Source organism: Lucilia cuprina, chromosome 4 (genome assembly GCF_022045245.1).
Source record: "Lucilia cuprina isolate Lc7/37 chromosome 4, ASM2204524v1, whole genome shotgun sequence".
In the NCBI taxonomy this organism is placed as follows: domain Eukaryota; kingdom Metazoa; phylum Arthropoda; class Insecta; order Diptera; family Calliphoridae; genus Lucilia; species Lucilia cuprina.
In genome coordinates, this window is record NC_060952.1 from 479,879 (window position 1) to 498,309 (window position 18,431).

At 28.7% G+C, this 18,431-nt stretch overlaps 1 protein-coding gene across 3 annotated transcripts; it reads left to right on the forward strand.

Moving 5' to 3' along the window:
- The first annotated feature begins 861 nt into the window (after positions 1-861).
- LOC111683135 (translation initiation factor IF-2, mitochondrial) lies at positions 862-17,975 on the forward strand. 3 transcript variants are annotated; one of them, XM_023445171.2, is made up of 9 exons: positions 862-921; positions 1,050-1,173; positions 1,274-1,397; positions 1,525-2,046; positions 4,026-4,075; positions 13,051-13,265; positions 16,729-16,933; positions 16,993-17,650; positions 17,709-17,975. In XM_023445171.2, exons 1-9 carry the CDS (start codon positions 902-904, stop codon positions 17,879-17,881), a joined length of 2,091 nt encoding a protein of 696 aa, XP_023300939.2. In that variant the 5' UTR covers positions 862-901; the 3' UTR covers positions 17,882-17,975. The 3 variants fall into 3 exon arrangements, with proteins under 3 accessions (XP_023300939.2, XP_046805266.1, XP_023300938.2); XM_046949310.1 differs by having other exon boundaries at positions 875-913; XM_023445170.2 differs by lacking the exon at positions 862-921 and having other exon boundaries at positions 931-1,173.
- Positions 17,976-18,431: the final 456 nt, after the last annotated feature.

The following is an 18,431-nucleotide window of genomic DNA, read 5'->3' on the forward strand; positions in this document are numbered from 1 at the left end:
GTGACCCAAATTATTTGATTGTCCATCAAAATCTCCCGACTCAAGTCGGCATTCTGAAACTCTGGGTCGAAATTCGCAGTTTTAGAAAACATTGCAGCTTGCGAATGGCTTAAAATCCGCTTGGGATTAATTACGAACTACACTAGTAAATAATCCATTCCATAAAGGTGTTTGGAACTCAGAAGGACCAACGATTTTCATAAGAACATCAAAAAGATGCTTAAGTTTCGAACAGCTATTTATGGAGTTAATTCAGTTATTATTTTCTTGTAACTCACAGCGAAATGGAATTAAAATTTTGTTGTTATTATAATGTAGACACATAATGTTATTATTATCAATTATATAATTTTGAATAAATCAATTAAAATAGAAAATATAGCACTTTGTATACAATGCCAAAAAAGTTGCTTAGGTTTCGAACAATACTGTACATGCATATGTTGTTCGAGAATTCAACTGATATTTTTTTTTATATATTCCCATAAGTTCAAGAATTTTATATAAAAATAAGTTTAAGATTTCCATGTTTATTTTATTTTTTAAATAAACAATTTAAGAGTTCTAATTCAGATCTCGCGTCATCACCATTAAATTTTTTGAAAATAACAACCCCTTTTTAAACGTATTGGCTACACTTTTATTTATTTTTGAAATTGCATGTATGAAACTGTATGTAGGCACTATTTCAAATTCTTTCACTGCTATATCGATATTGTTACTGCCTTATATATTTATATGGGTTTTTGTCATTGGTAAAATTTATTTACTCGCTTAAAACAACAGGGTGTTTTTAAAAAGGAAAATCAGCTGTTTTTAAAACTTCTGAAGGTTATCAATCTTTATGAGTTGCATATTTTAGTTAAAAGAAGAAAAATTGCATGCAATTTTTACGTAAAAAATGTTTTCTAAAGTAATTCGGTAAAAGAATTAGTGAAAAACTTTATAAAATTACATAAAAGTTATAAATTACAAACTAATTTCATTCTTGTTTGTTAAGTTGAAGGCATGCAAAATATGATTAAAATCATTAGAAATATTTCTTTTAGATCTTCCATTCGCCGGTTTGCACCGGAGGTGTCGAACCTTAATCTCTTGCATGGTAAAAGTTTTGCTAGATCTATATTCACATGCGAAGTGCTATTCAAGAGACGAAAAACTGCCGAAGAAAAGGTTTGTGGGAAATGCGAATAATGAAATCGTTGACAGAATAGTAATGTTGTTAGTGCAAGTTAAAGCTAATCTGAATAATATTTTTTGTTTACCTTTACAGAAATCCCAAAGAATCATAGAATATTCCCCAAAAAAGAAAAATTCTCCAGATTTGCCAGGCGTAGTAGAGATATGGCGGCATATGACTGTAGATCAGTTATCAAAATCTACAAGTCGTTCTTTGGGTATGTGAAAATACAATTCTCGGAATAAATTAATGTATATAATTTTGGCAGTGCAATCATATTTATGCAATATGAAATATACCTGTCAAATAAATTGCTTAATTTTATGCATCTTACGTTTTTGCAGAAGATGTCCAGGAAGCCATGTTGTTTGTTAAAGATGCAGACAATATTGAACCATCTGCACAATTGCATGACATAAAAGTCATACAAGAAATTGTTAAAAAACTTGGGGCTAGAGTTCGTATCGTAGCAGCACCAACATCTGCTACCTCAGAAATCGAAAGTAAAGATAAGGATGTGTTTCCAAGGCCTCCAGCTACTGCAGAACAACTGAGGCCACGTCCCCCTGTGGTAACCGTTATGGGGCATGTAGATCATGGCAAAACAACATTGTTAGACTCATTGCGTGGAGCTGATGTTGCATCTGGCGAAGCTGGTGGAATAACCCAACATATAGGAGCATTTACAGTGAGTTTGGAAAACGGAGATAAGGTAACGTTTCTCGATACACCAGGTCACGCAGCGTTCAGTTCAATGAGAGCGCGAGGAGCAATAGCCACAGATATTATTGTTTTAGTTGTAGCAGCTGAAGATGGTGTGATGGCTCAAACTAAAGAAGTAATACAGTTGGCAAAAGAAGCTAATGGTAATGTAAAATTGTAATATATATTTTTAAAGAGTTTATTCAACGAATTTAACTATATCATCAAATAAACTAACATCACCTTGCCGTTATTTGTTAGTTTATTAGATTTTTCACATTTTGTTTCTGATAAGTCATTATTGGATAGCGCAACCAATTTAGCCATGTTCGTCTGTCCATATGTATGTTGAAATCAGTTTTCAGAAGACCCCAGATATCTGCAATATCCGAATATCCAATAATTCTATTAGATATACGGTTGAATATAACGCTATTTAAATCAGCTTATTCGGACCATAAATTTGGAAGATATGAGTCTACCTCTGAAAAAATTAAATTAAATGAAGCATGGAGCCGAATAAGGGCGTATAAACCATTTGGGAAATTTTACAGGAGACGATAAAAACATCATAAAACTTTAAAATCGGCATTTTTTCCTACTTTTTTCACATATATGCATAAATATAACTCACATCTATCCCTGTGCTAAAACTCAGTAAAAAATTCGAGTCACAACTTGCCAAAATTAATACTTGAAATTTTGCTAATATGGAATAAGGGCATATATCCATATATTTTAGTTGAAAGTATATATAAATAAATGAAGCCTGGAGCAGTTAAATTTTTCTATATATTTAAAAAATTGTTTGCTATAAGCGGTTTTCAGATTTTTTTGGTATATTAATCAATCAATTATAGTAATATGCATATAAAAATAGTATAATAACAATAGCATAGTAAAAATTGTACTTAGAAAAATTTTTCTTAGAAAAATCTTTAAATCGCACCTTATTGCGTTATTGTCAAAATCAGCGAACCACATTAGTATCTTAGTTCATTATCAAATTGGATGGGACCTCTTTAACTAAAATAATCCTAAAATAACAAGATATAATAATTTTTTAAAATATAACTATAGTTATGGATATACGCCCTTCTTCTTGTCCACACTTTCGTACTTAAATAATTCATTCAATAATAATCTTTTTTGCAATATAATTAAAAAATTAATAAATTTGAAATGTTTTCCAACCATTCTGCAAATTTGGTGCAATTAGAATTCAAATTTATACGATTTTTTACAGAAAAATACATTAAATTGCTAATATTTTTTACCCAAAAAAATAAATAGTATTTAAAAATCGTGCTTTTAAAACTATCTATATTAGCGAAAAATTTATATTTTTCAATTTATTTTTTTATGAATAGATGTAAAAAGGTTAGTTTAATATAATTATGCGAAAAAACGCGATTTTGAAAAGGTGGTCTTTACGCCCTTATTCGCATCCATGCTTCAAATATTAAATTAAAATTTATAATTCAAAAAAGGTCGGATCGGTAAAATTGAAAAAAAATTGAGCAAAAAGATCTATTATATTTTATAGCTTAGGAGATACTTGCATTAAAAAATTAAATTTTCAACATTTTGTTCATATATTTTTGTTGAATATCTTCAGAAATACTTACATATTTTTTATGTTTTTATTATTAACTAAATTGAGTAAAACTTGGACAGTAACATACGATAACACATAGTATAACTTGCTAAAGTTTAAAGGAAATCCTTGATTATGATTTTAAATTATTAGAGGACAAAAATTAAATCACCTGTTTTGCTATTTTTATAGCTTAAATTTGTAAAATTTTTGAGTTAGAGTTTTGGATATATGCCCTTTTTATTGTCCATATTGAGATTAATGTTAAAATAATACATATTTAAATGTAATATAATAAAGAAATTCATAGAATTGAAATGTATTCCTATTCTGTAAATTTGATGTAATTATAATAATTGTTTATAGGATTTTTAACAAAAAATACTTGATGATTCGGCATTTTTTGCCTTAAATAAAAAAAGATTGCAAAAACTTGCTTTTAAAGCTTAATAATTTCATGTGAAATTTTGAACAGATACATAGGTTAAGAGTTTTTTTTTTTATTTATTCATTCATTTATTTGAATATGTATATTTTTATTTTTAGTTCCCATCATTGTTGCCATTAATAAAATCGATAAACCTGAAGCTAATATTGTAAGTATTCCTTACTTTATCTTAAACACTAAAGTAGGTGCTTAGATTACTTTTTGTTAAATTGTTGTAAAATCCCTCAAAAGAGCCTTTTTAGATATTTTGTAAACCTTTTAAAAACTTATTTTTGACAAAAATGTTTGTTATTTAAAAGTTTTATTTTGCTAAGGCTTAACTTTATTGATCTTTTAAAAATTAGACTTTGGTCCAAGTGGTCGTATAGGTCAGAGGCACATATAATCACGATAAGGTAAAGGTATCAAATTTCATTAATTAAACTGAATTGAATTTGTGGGATTAGTTATCACATCTCGATTATAGAATTTGCGAATTGAATTTGTGAGATTTTTAGCAATTTTTTGGAAAAAAAAATAATTGGACAAATTTCTTGACTTCTCTAAGGGGTTTGGTCACAACGGGCATAAAAGGGAGAGACATGTATACCACCATATGGGAAATATGTACAAGGGTTCAACACTCTTACAAGTTTAAATTGATAAAATCTAAATTTGTATTGTGAAAAACCAAAATGAATTTTAGAAAACCAATTTAATGTTGAGACATAACAAAATTAAATTTAGGAATCAAAATTAATATTAAGAAAAAACAAATTGTAATTTAAAATTCCAACTCAATATGAGAAAAAAAACCAATTGATAAAGAGAAATCGTAATTAATATTGAGACAATACAAATCGATAAAATACAAAATGATATTAAGAAAATCTAAATTAATATTGAGAAATAATAATTTTGTATTGAAATTTATAATATTTTAAATAAATATCCTATTTAAAAGATTTATAAGAAAAATATTTTTAAATAATTTCATAAAAATTTTAAATATCCTATTATCATTTATTAATTTCTCAATTTAAATTTGCAATTTATGTAAATTTGCAATAATGTTGGAAATCTGAATTTCAATTAAGTTTTTCCTGATCTTAATTTTACTTTCTTAATTTTATTATTTTAGGTTTTTCTCAATATTAATTTAAACTTCTGAACTTTAATTTTATTCTCCAAATTTTAATTTCTAATTCTCAACATGAATTTGTTTTTTTTCTCAGTTTATCGGATGTAATAATGGTTTATTTGAAGGTTTATTTTCCGTCAACTATTACTATGCTTTAATTTTTATGTATGTATGTATGTATGTATGTATGTATGTATGTATGTATGTATGTATGTATGTATGTATGTATGTATGTATGTATGTATGTATGTATGTATGTATGTATGTATGTATGTATGTATGTATGTATGTATGTATGTATGTATGTATGTATGTTTAAATTTTAAATTAAAAGAAAATTTTATTTGTAGTTAAACAAATTAAATTTATAATAAAAAAATTAATTTGAAATTAAATATATTGAATATGATACACAATAAATCTAATTTGTTTTGAAAATAATTCGTTTCGAATAAAATTTAATTTGTTTCGAAGAAAATTGAGTTTGATTTGAAAGTTAAAACCTAAAATAAAGCAAATACTTAAAACTCAGTTATTAATCTTTAATCTTCTATCTATATATATAAAATTCTAACGTTACTGACTGACTGACTGACTGACTGATTCATCATCGCACAGCCTAAACGGTTAGAGCTAAAGAGCTGAAATTTGGAGAGGGGGTTGGTCTCCCACCAAATAGATCCACTAAGACGGGATTTTTGGAAATTCGAATGTTTAGGGGGTAAAAAAGGGTAAAAACGGGTAAAATCGGTAACCTCATATCTCCTAAACTAGAAAAGATACAAAAATAGTTTAAAGCTTATCGTCGTTCATTTAAAAAATAAGCGGACAGGTGTCTGGTACTTTTTTCAATTTCGGCCCCTTTAGGGAATAAACGGGTAAAAACTGTATTTTGGTACTTTTTTTGCACCCCATGTATCTTTTAAACCAGTGAACATTCAAACAATATTTTTGACTCCTTCATAACTTGACGAAAAAATAAAAATATAAATTTAGTACTTTTTGGTTATTCGGATGTTTAAGGGGTGAAAATTGTACCTATTTTTGGTACTTTTTTCATAAAACATTGATTTTGGTTTATTAACTTATACATATAAATACGTAATAACGGGCTACGATGTTGCAATATTTTGGAATAAAATTTTTATTTCGTTAATGAAATTAAGCATGTAGAGCCCGGAGTAAATGAGAATCTATAAAAGGGGACTTTTTGGTACTTTTTCGTTCTTCAAAAGGTACTTTTTGAATTTCCTATAATATTGAACCTAGAAACATGAAATTAAGTATGTAGAGGATGGATTAAGTGAGAACCTATAAAAGGGGACTTTTGGTACTTTTTCGTTCTTCAAAAGGTACTTTTTGGATTTTTGTATAATATTGAACCTAGAAACATGAAATTAAGCATGTAGAGCCCAGAGTAAATGAGAATCTATAAAAGGAGACTTTTTGTTACTGTTTCGTTCTACAAAAGATACTTTTTGAGTTTTCTATAAAATTTAACCTAGAAACATGAAACTAAGCATGTAGAGCCCGGAGTAAATGAGAATCTATAAAAGGGGACTTTTCGTTCATCAAAAGGTACTTTTTGAATTTTTTATAATATTGAACCTAGAAACATGAAATTAGGTATGTAGAGCCTGGATTAAGTGAGAACATATAAAAGGGGACTTTTTGAAACTTTTTTGTTCTTCAAAAGGTACTTTTTGGATTTTTGTATAATATTGAACCTAGAAACGTGAAATTAGGCATGTAGAGCCCGGATTAAGTGAGGACCTATAAAAGGGGACTTTTTGGTACTTTTCCGTTCTTTAAAAGGTACATTTTGAACTTTCTATAATATTGAACCTAGAAACATGAAATTAAGCGTTTAGAGCCTGGATTAAGTGAGAAACTATAAAAGGGCACTTTTTGGTACTTTTTCGGTCTTCAAAAGGTACTTTTTGTGTTTTTTATAAATATTGATCCTAGAAACATGTAGAGCACGTAGAAAATGAGAATCTGTAAAAGCGGAGTTTTTGGTACTTTTTCGTTCTACAAATAGTACTTTTGAGTTTTCTATAAAATTTAACCTAGAAAAATGAAATTAAGCATGTAGACCCCGGAGTAAATGAGAATCTATAAAGGGGACTTTTTGGTACTTTTTCGTTCTTCAAAAGGTATTTTTTGAATTTCCTATAATATTGAACCTAGAAACATGAAATTAAGAATGTAGAGCCCTTAGTAAATGAGAATCTATAAAAGGGGCCTTTTGGTATTTTTTCGTTCTTCAAAAGGTACTTTTTGAATTTCCTATAATATTGAACCTAGAAACATGAAATTAAGTATGTAGAGGATGGATTAAGTGAGAACCTATAAAAGGGTACTTTTGGTACTTTTTCGTTCTTCAAAAGGTACTTTTTGGATTTTTGTATAATATTGAACCTAGAAACATGAAATTAAGCATGTAGAGCCCGGAGTAAATGAGAATATATATAAGGAGACTTTTTGGTACTGTTTCGTTCTAAAAATGGTACTTTTTATGAGAATCTATAAAGGGGACTTTTTGGTATTTTTTCGTTCTTCAAAAGGTACTTTTTGAATTTCCTATAATATTGAACCTAGAAACATGAAATTAAGCATGTAGAGCCCGGAGTAAATGAGAATCTATAAAATTAGTCTTTTTGGTACTGTTTTCGTTCTACAAAAGGTACTTTTTGAGTTTTCTATAAAATTTAACATAGAAACATGAAATTAAGCATGTAGAGCCCGGAGTAAATGAGAATCTATAAAAGGGGACTTTTTGGTACTTTTTCGTTCTTCAAAAGGTACTTTTTGAATTTCCTATAATATTGAACCTAGAAACATGAAAAACATGAAATTAAGCATGTAGAGCCTGGAGTAAATGAGAATCTATAAAAGAGGACTTTTCGTTCATCAAAAGGTACTTTTTGAATTTTTTATAATATTGAACCTAGAATCATGAAATTAAGTATGTAGAGTATGGATTAAGTGAGAACATATAAAAGGGGACTTTTTGAACCATTTTCGTTCTTCAAAAGGTACTTTTTGGATTTTTGTATAATATTGAACCTAGAAACGTGAAATTAAGCATATAGAGCCCGGATTAAGTGAGGACCTATAAAAGGGGACTTTTTGGTACTTTTCCGTTCTTTAAAAGGTACATTTTGAATTTTCTATAATATTGAACCTAGAAACATGAAATTAAGCGTTTAGAGCCTGGATTAAGTGAGAACCTATAAAGGGTACTTTTTCGTTCTTCAAAAGGAACTTTTTGTGTTTTTTATAATATTGATCCTAGAAACATGAAATTAAGCATGTGGAGCCCGGAGTTAATTAGAATCTTTAAAAGCAATCAGGACTTGAGTAAATAAAAATTTAAACTAGAATATTTTCTGGTACTTTTTGAATTTTCTATAATATTGAACTTAGGAACATGAAATTAAATAAAATAGGTCCTTTGGTACTTTTTCGTACTTCACTGGTACTGGTACTTTTAGAGCTTTCTAAAATATTGAATATGTATATAAACATAAAATTAAACACGCAGTATCCCAATTGAACGAAAATTGAAAAAGCATACTCTGGTGCTTTTTTGTTCTTTTACTAATACTTTTCGAATTTTGTATAATATTGAACCTAAAAACATTAAATTGGACATGGAGCTTCCTGATTGTATAAAAATCTTTATGCGATTTTTTTGGTTTCTGGTTGAAAATTAAACATGCGTCATCCTGATTTAATGAAAATGTATAAAAAGGCACTGTCTGGTACTTTTTCGTTCTTCAACTGTTTTTTCTAATTTTCTGTAATATTGAGACTAGAATCATAAAATCAAACTTAAAGAGTTCTCTAAAAGGGGAATTTTTGATATTGCAGATATATATACATTTACAATAATGATATTTATTTTATTCCATTACGATGAGGGTAGCACACTGGGTATAGCTAGTAGTATATAAAGTTTTAATGGTGATGTGTTGTTGTGTATGATGAGATGGATTATTGAGCAGGACTTTGTAGGTTCGAATCACGGTGAATCTCAGTGAATTTTTTTTTAATAATTACACAAATCGAACTTTTTTATCTACTTCGTGGATCATGAGAAGGTATACATCAACCTTCTCATGATTATAAACCATTATTTAAACTATTATTAAGAGGATTCATGAACACGTGTACAATAGAGTATTCCATTTTTAAGAATTTCATGTATGAATACCTCTAAATCGATGCGTATTCATGTACTGAACCAGCGATTGAAAATCCTGACCTCATTATAATGTGTGAAAAATAAAATATTTTCGATTTTTTTGAAATGAGTCTTAAAAATTCGGTGATTTTGAGCAGATTAAGGCAAAAATAATTTTAAAATTTTTATCGAGTATTTTTGGTCCGCAAAATTATTTTTAGATGATTGGAGAGGAATATTATAATCGTTTTGTTTCGAAATAGTCAAAATTTTCTTAATTTTTAATTTTTATTGAAAAATATTAAAAAAATAGTTTTGTACTTGGTTTGTCCATTTCAGAATTTTTTAGATTATTTTGAAATTTATATGCCCCTTATATTACACTAAAATCGTATCGTTTTGCAGATTAGAAATACACAAATAAATTGTAATTATTTTTTCCCGCAATAACCTCAAAATTACGAAATTTTTAGGACCCATTTCGAAAAGATTGTAGAATTTTTTTTTAACATATTGTACTGATATCAAGATTTTCAATCGCTGGTAGAAAAAAAATAGTTTTTTAATTTTCTCGTATTTAATACATTAAAACGTATCGTTTGAGAGGTATTTCTCAAAAAAAAATGTTAAACGGTACACCCAAGAATGAAAACTTGCACATATTTAGAAGAGAAAATTTATTTTAAAATGATCAATTCAAATAGGCGATCGAATGTATCAGTGTAAAATCCCATTCAAATTCTATGTAAAATCTAAAATGCACAGATTGGACAGTTGACGAGGATTTTGAACGTTTATAAGAACACTCTTATTGTTAATTAGTCGTAATTTAGGATGGAGACAAACAACCACCAACATGCATTTAAATCAGAACCCAATGATATCTCGATAGTCTTCGTTCAGAATTAAAATTTAATTTTCCAAAAAAAAAATATATATATATCCAAAAAAAAATGTATTAAACTAAAAATCCAGATTTTCAAGCGTACCACTTAGGGCCAAAAAAAATTTTTTATGGCAGTGAATCCACGTAATAAATATTACATATTACCACGTAATAAATATTACATATGAGATTTTGCAAGAAAATAATTAAAAATGGCAAATCAAAAAAACCCTTATATGCCAAGTTCGACTAAATCACTTAGAGAAATCAAGGAATTTTTCCATGAATTTCTTTTAGGAATTTATTAAAAATAACTAAGACCCATGTACATATTTTCTATATGGTGGCTATATATGTCTCTCCCTTATATGCCCACTTTGACCTAATCCCTTAGAGAAATCAAAAAATTTATAAAAAATATTTTTTTTTTCAAAAATGCTTTAAAAATCCCACAAATTTAATTCGGAAATTCTATATACGGGATGTGACCCTACGGGACCCTTGTACATATTTCCCATACATGCCTCTCCCTTATATGCCTTAAATCATGAAATTCTCAAATCATTTTAAGTTTTTTATAAAAATTGGTACAATAGGATATTTATAAATTTAAGCTACGTTATTAAAAAAACATATTTAACTTTGCAGTTAAATATGTCGATTTGTCAAAAAAATCAAAATTTTAGGCCTAAATAATATCGTTAAGTCATAATTTTCTAAGTCGTTACGTCGAAATATATTTGACTATAAATATTTATCTTTACACACATAAATTTGATATTGTGTAAATTCTAACATATTTATCAAATTTTAATCATTTTAGACTGCAATTAATACATTACATACATATAAAATACATATATGGGAAAATTTACTTAAGGTCCAAATAGACTACACAAGCGGCTTGACAAACATATTTTTTCATTTCAACAGAAACTACACACACATTGCTAGTACAAACACAGATTTTTCCCATTTTTTGTGGACTTGCAAAGATACAGATGTAAATTTTTCTTCGAAATATAAATTTTGTAAAAAACAGGCTTGTACAAACGTAAAATACTAGTATGTTTGTCAAGCCGCTTGTGTAGTCTATTTGGCCCTTTACTTTGGGAGTTAAGTTTTTATGGGGTAGTTGTTAAAGTAATAAGATTTAATTTTGCCTAAGATGCGACACTTGCGCATCTGTATGTCAAACATATGACATCTATAAAAGCAGCTAAATTATGCATGAATTAACATAACATAGTTTGAGTGAAAATCGGAAACAAATTACTTAATTTTTCGCGAAAACATCTTTAATCCTAATTTGTTACCGGAAAGTAAATTACAACGCAATAAGTCCAATTACAAAATTGTTCAACTTAAGGCGCAGCAGACGCAGATGATGGATTTTCTTGCAATACTTCTCCAATGCCAAGAACCAGTAAAGTAAACAAGTTTACGCTTCATACAGACAACAAACCGTTATTAACGATTTTTGGTTTTTGGATTTTTGGTTCTAAGAGAGCTATTCCTGTTTATAACGCTAATCGCTTACAACATTGGGCACTGATTTTAATTGCATACGACTTCGAGATAAAATACACTGACACACAAGATTTTGGGCATGCCGACGTATTGTCACGTCTCATAGACAATCATGAGAAACCATCTGATGATTTTATCATCACATCAATCTCTATGGATTGAACATGGTCGTTCAGGAAACCAAAAATGATGCTATTCTGCAGAACGTTATACACCACATGAACCATGGTTGGCCTGAAAATAAGAATATATTTTTATCAATACTTTCCTTCTACAACCGACGAGATTCACTCTCACAAATTGATGACGTCATACTATTCAACACCCCTATTGTAGTTCCTTCAATGTTTAGACCCGGAATACTCAAGCAGCTACATAAAGAATACATCTCAGCTGAAAGAAGTAAATCCATCGCTAGAAGCTATGTGTACTGGCCGAATATCGACAAAGATATTGAGGACTATAATAATCCAGTACGAACAGATCTCTGTTCATGGCCTTCAACAACACGTCCTCTTGAACGAGTGCATATCCATTATGCTGGACCTGTGAAAGTTAAATATTACTTGGTTATTGTAGACGCTTACTCAAAGAATACGGCAATTTTTGAGACAAATACAATAATAACACTTGCTACGACAAAATTACTCAGTGAGTTTTGTCCCCAATTCGGCAATCCGGAACAAATTGTTCTATTCTGAGAATTTAAAATCTTGGTGCACACAAACACACAAATGGCCAGGCGGAAAACACTCAGGCTTGGTATACGTAAAAAAACTTCAAATTCAACAAAAATTATTGGGTTCCAGGAGAAATAATAGAAAAAGTAGGTAATATAATTTACAACATTTTAATAGATGATGGAGATCGTAAAATTCTTGTTCATGCAGATCAACTAAGATTGAGTACTCCAACTTAAGACACACAACAAATGAAAAATTTCAACTACTATTAGATATACTAAATGAATTCCAGATTGATCAAGCAACCTTAAGAAGGGAGATGTTAGGGGTAACCCTGTCAACCACTTTACAATCTGTCATTCTTATTTACTACTGTCACATTTGAATTATACTTATATTCCTGCTTTTAGCCGTCCTTCTCAACTACACGTCTCTTTCATAGTTTTGTAAAAAATTTTAATAATATTTAATATTAAAAATTGTTTTTTATTTATACAAGAATAAAAGCACAACAGTTCTTTTGAACATAACATAGTTCTTTTGAACATAAAAAATTAAGAGTTGAAATAAAAATTGTTCCCTTGAGTTTTAAAATAAATATCGTAAAAATGAGTTGTATAGTAAAAGAAATACAAAAATTGTATTCAGGACTGCAAAAACTTATCCCTAACGTTATGCAGACAATGTTTTTTAAACTAATGATAAAATATTTCAGGAGAAAACAAAACAAGAACTCTCTCAAATGGGTTTGAGCTTAGAGGAACATGGCGGCGATATTCAAGTAATACCAATTTCAGCAACGAAGGGCACAAATCTTCCATTGCTATCAGAAGCAGTTAGTACACAGGCGACGCTAATGGGTTTAAAAGCTGACTTCACAGGTCTGATGGAAGGAGTTGTTGTGGAATCTAAAACAGATCCAAGACGAGGGTAAATATACATATATAACAGATATATTTCGTGCTTTCATACAAAAATTATTTTACGTTCTATAAAAATGGGTATGAATAATTTTGATTATTGAACTCTAATTTTGAGCGGTTATTTATTATTATTATTTCTATTATTATAATTTCTATAATAAAAATAATAATAATAATAATAATAATAATAATAAAAATATGTAATAATAATTATTATGACAAATTATTACAAATATTTTAAACGAAATATAATATTATGATTAAATACCGTCAAAATATTTCATCATATTTTGGTATCTATCATAATATTGTTATACATTATCATATTATGATCCAAGGTGATCCAAATTTCGTTTTAAATATGTATCGAAATCAAAATGAATTTTATCGAATTAGTAAAATTGCAGTTTCTAAAAATAATAAAAAATATATATAATATAAAGATAATATATTTACAATACTGAACACAATTCGCAAATTTAAATTTTCCGATTTATATGAAATTTTGGTTCATAAAAAATTAAAGTATAATTTCATAAAAATACTAATATTTTTAAGCCTGTCATTTTCTAATGCGAACCTTATATGGAGGCCAAATGTAAACTGATTTTGTTCATTTTGAATACCAATCAAACTGCAACAATAGGTTAGGTCCTATTGTTCTTTAAGAGCCTGACATTCTCTCTGATTGACAGACGTGTCTAGATCGTTTGAGAATAAGGACCTTGAAAATTTCAATGTAACAAATGAGATCAAGGATTTATAGTCAAAACTAGATAATTCAAATTAAAGGTTTCACTTTTCTTAGCTTTTTAATCACTTTCTGGTTAACAGTTTTTCAAATCAGCTAAAAAACGAACAGTTAAAAAGGCGTTCAGTACCTACGTATATCGGAAATATATTGTACAGCCAGGATGTATGATAACTTCTGTAAAAAAATTTTCAGCATTTTTCAAACTTTTTGATGATGTAAAAATATGATAAATAAACATTTTGGAAAAAGTACGGCGTTTGGTGTTCGGTCAAAATTTCGCCGAACACTGAACATTTGCCGAACCTCACTTTTACTACATTACTTCCGTAAAAATGCTGCCATACCAATGAAATTCGCCACAAATTAATTTTATAGAAAACAAAATATTAGATTTGATAAGTAGATCGGTATATAAATGTTCCAACCGCAATATTGAATCATTAACCCATTAAATGCACTATTTCTGCTCCTATTATAGTTTACAACCCTATTTAACAACTTAACTTTAAAGCAACTCAAATTTTTTTGGTATTATGAATTACTACTAACTTCAATTGTTTTTTTTTACATAATTAAGTGATTATGGGATTGTGTTTTTTGTAAATGACAAAAGTATTAAACATCTTTTTATTATAAATTCGTTCGAAATTAGTGATTAATGAAATTACAAAAAAAATTATTCGTTTTATCTTAAAAATTTAATCTAAACAATTGAGTTGTATTTTTAAGTTGTGGTCGATAATACTAAAATTTCAACTAAAGAAGAGTTGAGTTGTAAATCATAATAGCACCATCCGAAAAGAGTATTGATGTTCGTGTAACTATTGATATACGATAATAAAATTCAGTATAATTTAGTATTAATGATTAAATCATGGTAAAAAAAAAAACAAAATGATCCAATTATACATATATGATATATATAGGATTAAATTCCGAAAATTAATGACACATCCTGGTATATAAGATTTGGCATAGCCAAATAGAACTCTCTTTCTTCTTATTTTTATATTTCTCTTAATATTTCTAGTAATATAGACTTCAGTTTTAGAAATGTTTTTTTGAATTTTAAAAAAGTAGAAACTCTGAATAGAATGTTGTATAATTGAAATTGTGGTTAATCCTAAATTGTATGAAAATGTTTTTACAAGTAGAATACGCTAATCGATTTTATTTTTTTTTATCTATTTCTGCCCATTTGTGTGTTCTGTTATTCGACGTTAGCTCGTCCATTAGCTAATCGTTTCAGCATTCTATACCATGCCAGACAATTTCCTACATGCTGGAAGATTTCTAATATCACGCCAATTCGCTGGAAAGTGTTTTGCACTTTCCAAAGTTATGCAAAGTATGGTTAATTTCCATCTTGTCAAATATCTAGAGGCCAACAAATCACTTAGTTCAAGATTAATTCAGGAGTACCGCAAGGCTCCGTTCTTTATCCTACCCTATTTCTCATTTTTATAAATGACCTTCTATGACATTAAATTATACATAAATAGGTCTTCGCAAGTAATGCACGATGCGACCTTTTAAACAACAACCTCTTAATACAACTTTATTTTGTAAAACAAATTTTTAATGAAGGTGGTAGCGAGACGTATAAATGCATTTTAAGTGTAAAATTGTTCTTATCTTTTATAATAAATACAAATTTTAATAGTTTTAAAAAGTAAAAACACACATTTCAGCTTAAATTTGAATTAATAAAGACATTCTGAACTGATGTCGTCAAAGATATATTATGTTTGTGCAAAGGAAATAAAAATGTAGATTTTTTAGGGATCACGTCATTTTCGTCAAACATTTTATAGGTGTGAACGTAGCTTAACGCACACACGATGTCACTTGATCTCCGGTCACCACAAAATGAAGAGTAAAATAGAATAATGTTATACGACAAACTTTTTTATGTTGCGCCCGTTTGTAAAACTTGCAAAAATATTAAAATATTTTGATCTTACGTACAACCAACTCACAACTACTTAAAGCAAACAATTTTAACATTTCAAAATATAAATTTATATATGTAAATTGCATGAAGTAGTAAATGTTTTGTTTGTTATTATAAAAATATATTCGTAAAAAGTAACATTAAAATATTATTAATAATAATTATAATCCCGGTATTATTTAAATAACATAACAACGATTTTGCTCATGATATAAAACTTATATGGATTTCTTTATTTTGCTCGTCTAAGTCGAGAAAAAATATTTAAAAAATCTTGGACGTCAATTTTTTTAATTATTCATAAAGAAACAGGACAAAATTAAATATATAGTGATGTAGTTATTTTGTATACAAAAAAATTTACTAGTCCTAATCACAACTCTATATCAATTCATGTCACACAAATATTAAAAATTACGTTGCAATAATCTTAAATCTTGGTGAATAGATGCAATTTTTATCACACACACTTCCAAGATAATTCTAAAAAAAGTGTGTTAATAAAGACGTAAATTTTATATTATCGATTTTTTACTGAGTTGATTGTTAGGCTCCCAAAACAAATATTTTTCCATCACTACTGAATAACCAAACCACTTTATCTCAAAATTTTGACTTTTAGGAACAAAAAATAAAAATTGTGAATTAACAACCGACAATTAACAACTGGCCTTTCCAAAAATGTACGTTTCATTTCATGAGCAAACAAAAAATATTAATTTGTAAATTTGTGTAATTAATAGTTATTTACTTTATTTTAAGAAAGCTTTCTACTGCTATTGTTAAACGGGGAACTTTACGCAAAGGATCAGTCTTAGTTAGTGGACTTGCGCATGCCAAAGTTAGAGGACTATTTGATCATAACGGTAAGCCATTGGATAAAGCAGAACCAGGCACACCTGTGGAAATATTAGGATGGCGAGAACTTCCGCTTGCAGGAGATTTAATTCTGGAAGTTGATACAGAGGTTTTTTATATAATGTTGTTTTACAGTTAATGTGCTTAACACTTTTTTCTAACTTTCAGAAAAAGGCTCATTCTGTCCTTAGATATCGAACACACGAAGCTCAAAAAGAAAAAGCAGAACAGAGTCTTGAAGAAATACGCAAAAAAGAAGAGGAACATTTGGAAAGATATCGAGCAGAAAGAGATGCCCGTCGCTTAGCTGGTAGATTCCGTTTAAGGCATGGCCCCAGGTCCAAAGAGACATTACCAGATGACGGTACACCTCGCGTCAGTGTAATAATCAAAGGAGATGTACATGGCTCGGTCGAAGCCATACTTGATGTTTTAGAAACATATAGTGAAAACGATAAATGTCGTTTGGATGTAGTTCATTATGGCGTTGGAAATGTGTCAGAGTCAAATATTGAATTGGCAAACTCTTTCGACGCAATCGTTTATGCCTTTTCTGTTGAACCGCCTGCTAAAGTAACTGGTGACGTTTCCATACGAGTTTGTGATATCATATATCGTTTAATTGACGACCTAAAAGAAGAAATCAGCAATAAACTGCCTCCATTAAAAGTAGAAGATATATCCGGAGAAGCAAATGTTTTACAACAGTTTTCTATTACGGAGGGACGAAAAGAAGTACCAGTTGCAGGTTGTCGATGCACAAAAGGTGTATTGAAAAGGGCACACCAATTTCGTTTAATGCGAAATGGAGAAACCATTTACGATGGTAAGAATACAACACATTTCTCAAACAAACAAAGTTTTTACGTCTTTTTCCATTACAGGACCTCTTGAATCTATGAGACATTTAAAAAATGAAGTAGATTCAATTAAAAAAGACGTTGAATGCGGCATACGCTTAAAAGACACCAACATCATACCTCAGCCTGGTGATATTATAGTTTGCTATTCAACACATATGGAGCCACAAAAGACTGATTGGGATCCAGGCTTCTAATGTTCCTCATGTAAATAAATAAGCAAATAATTCAATGATTTTTTTCTGTAAATGAGTTCCATATTGCAAATATAAAAATTATGCTAAAGCGTGAGTTATATATTTCATGATTTTAATTTACAAAAAAAAAAAAAAAAAATTCTCTGTTTAGAAAAGCAAATGGTTAGTGATATGAGGATGATTATTGATTTGCGAGATTAATATGTACAGTAAAGCCTATTATTTTACCCAATTTTACACTTTTCAATCGATTTCCGTGCGGTTAGAGTTGTCCGATTTGACTAAAATTTAGCACCAGTAAATTTTAGACACTAATAAACAAAATATGACCCACCTGTGACGTTATGCTTAGCTATTCCACTTTACTCATACATAAAATCAAGTTAAATTTATTAATGATTTCAGTATTAATTATTGGTAATACGATTTGCACTTTCTTTTTACTATTTAAACACATGATAGTATTAATAAAGCATACATATTTTTTGATAATTTGTATACACAACGTACGTATACTTATAAATACATATATATTTTTATTTTATCTTAA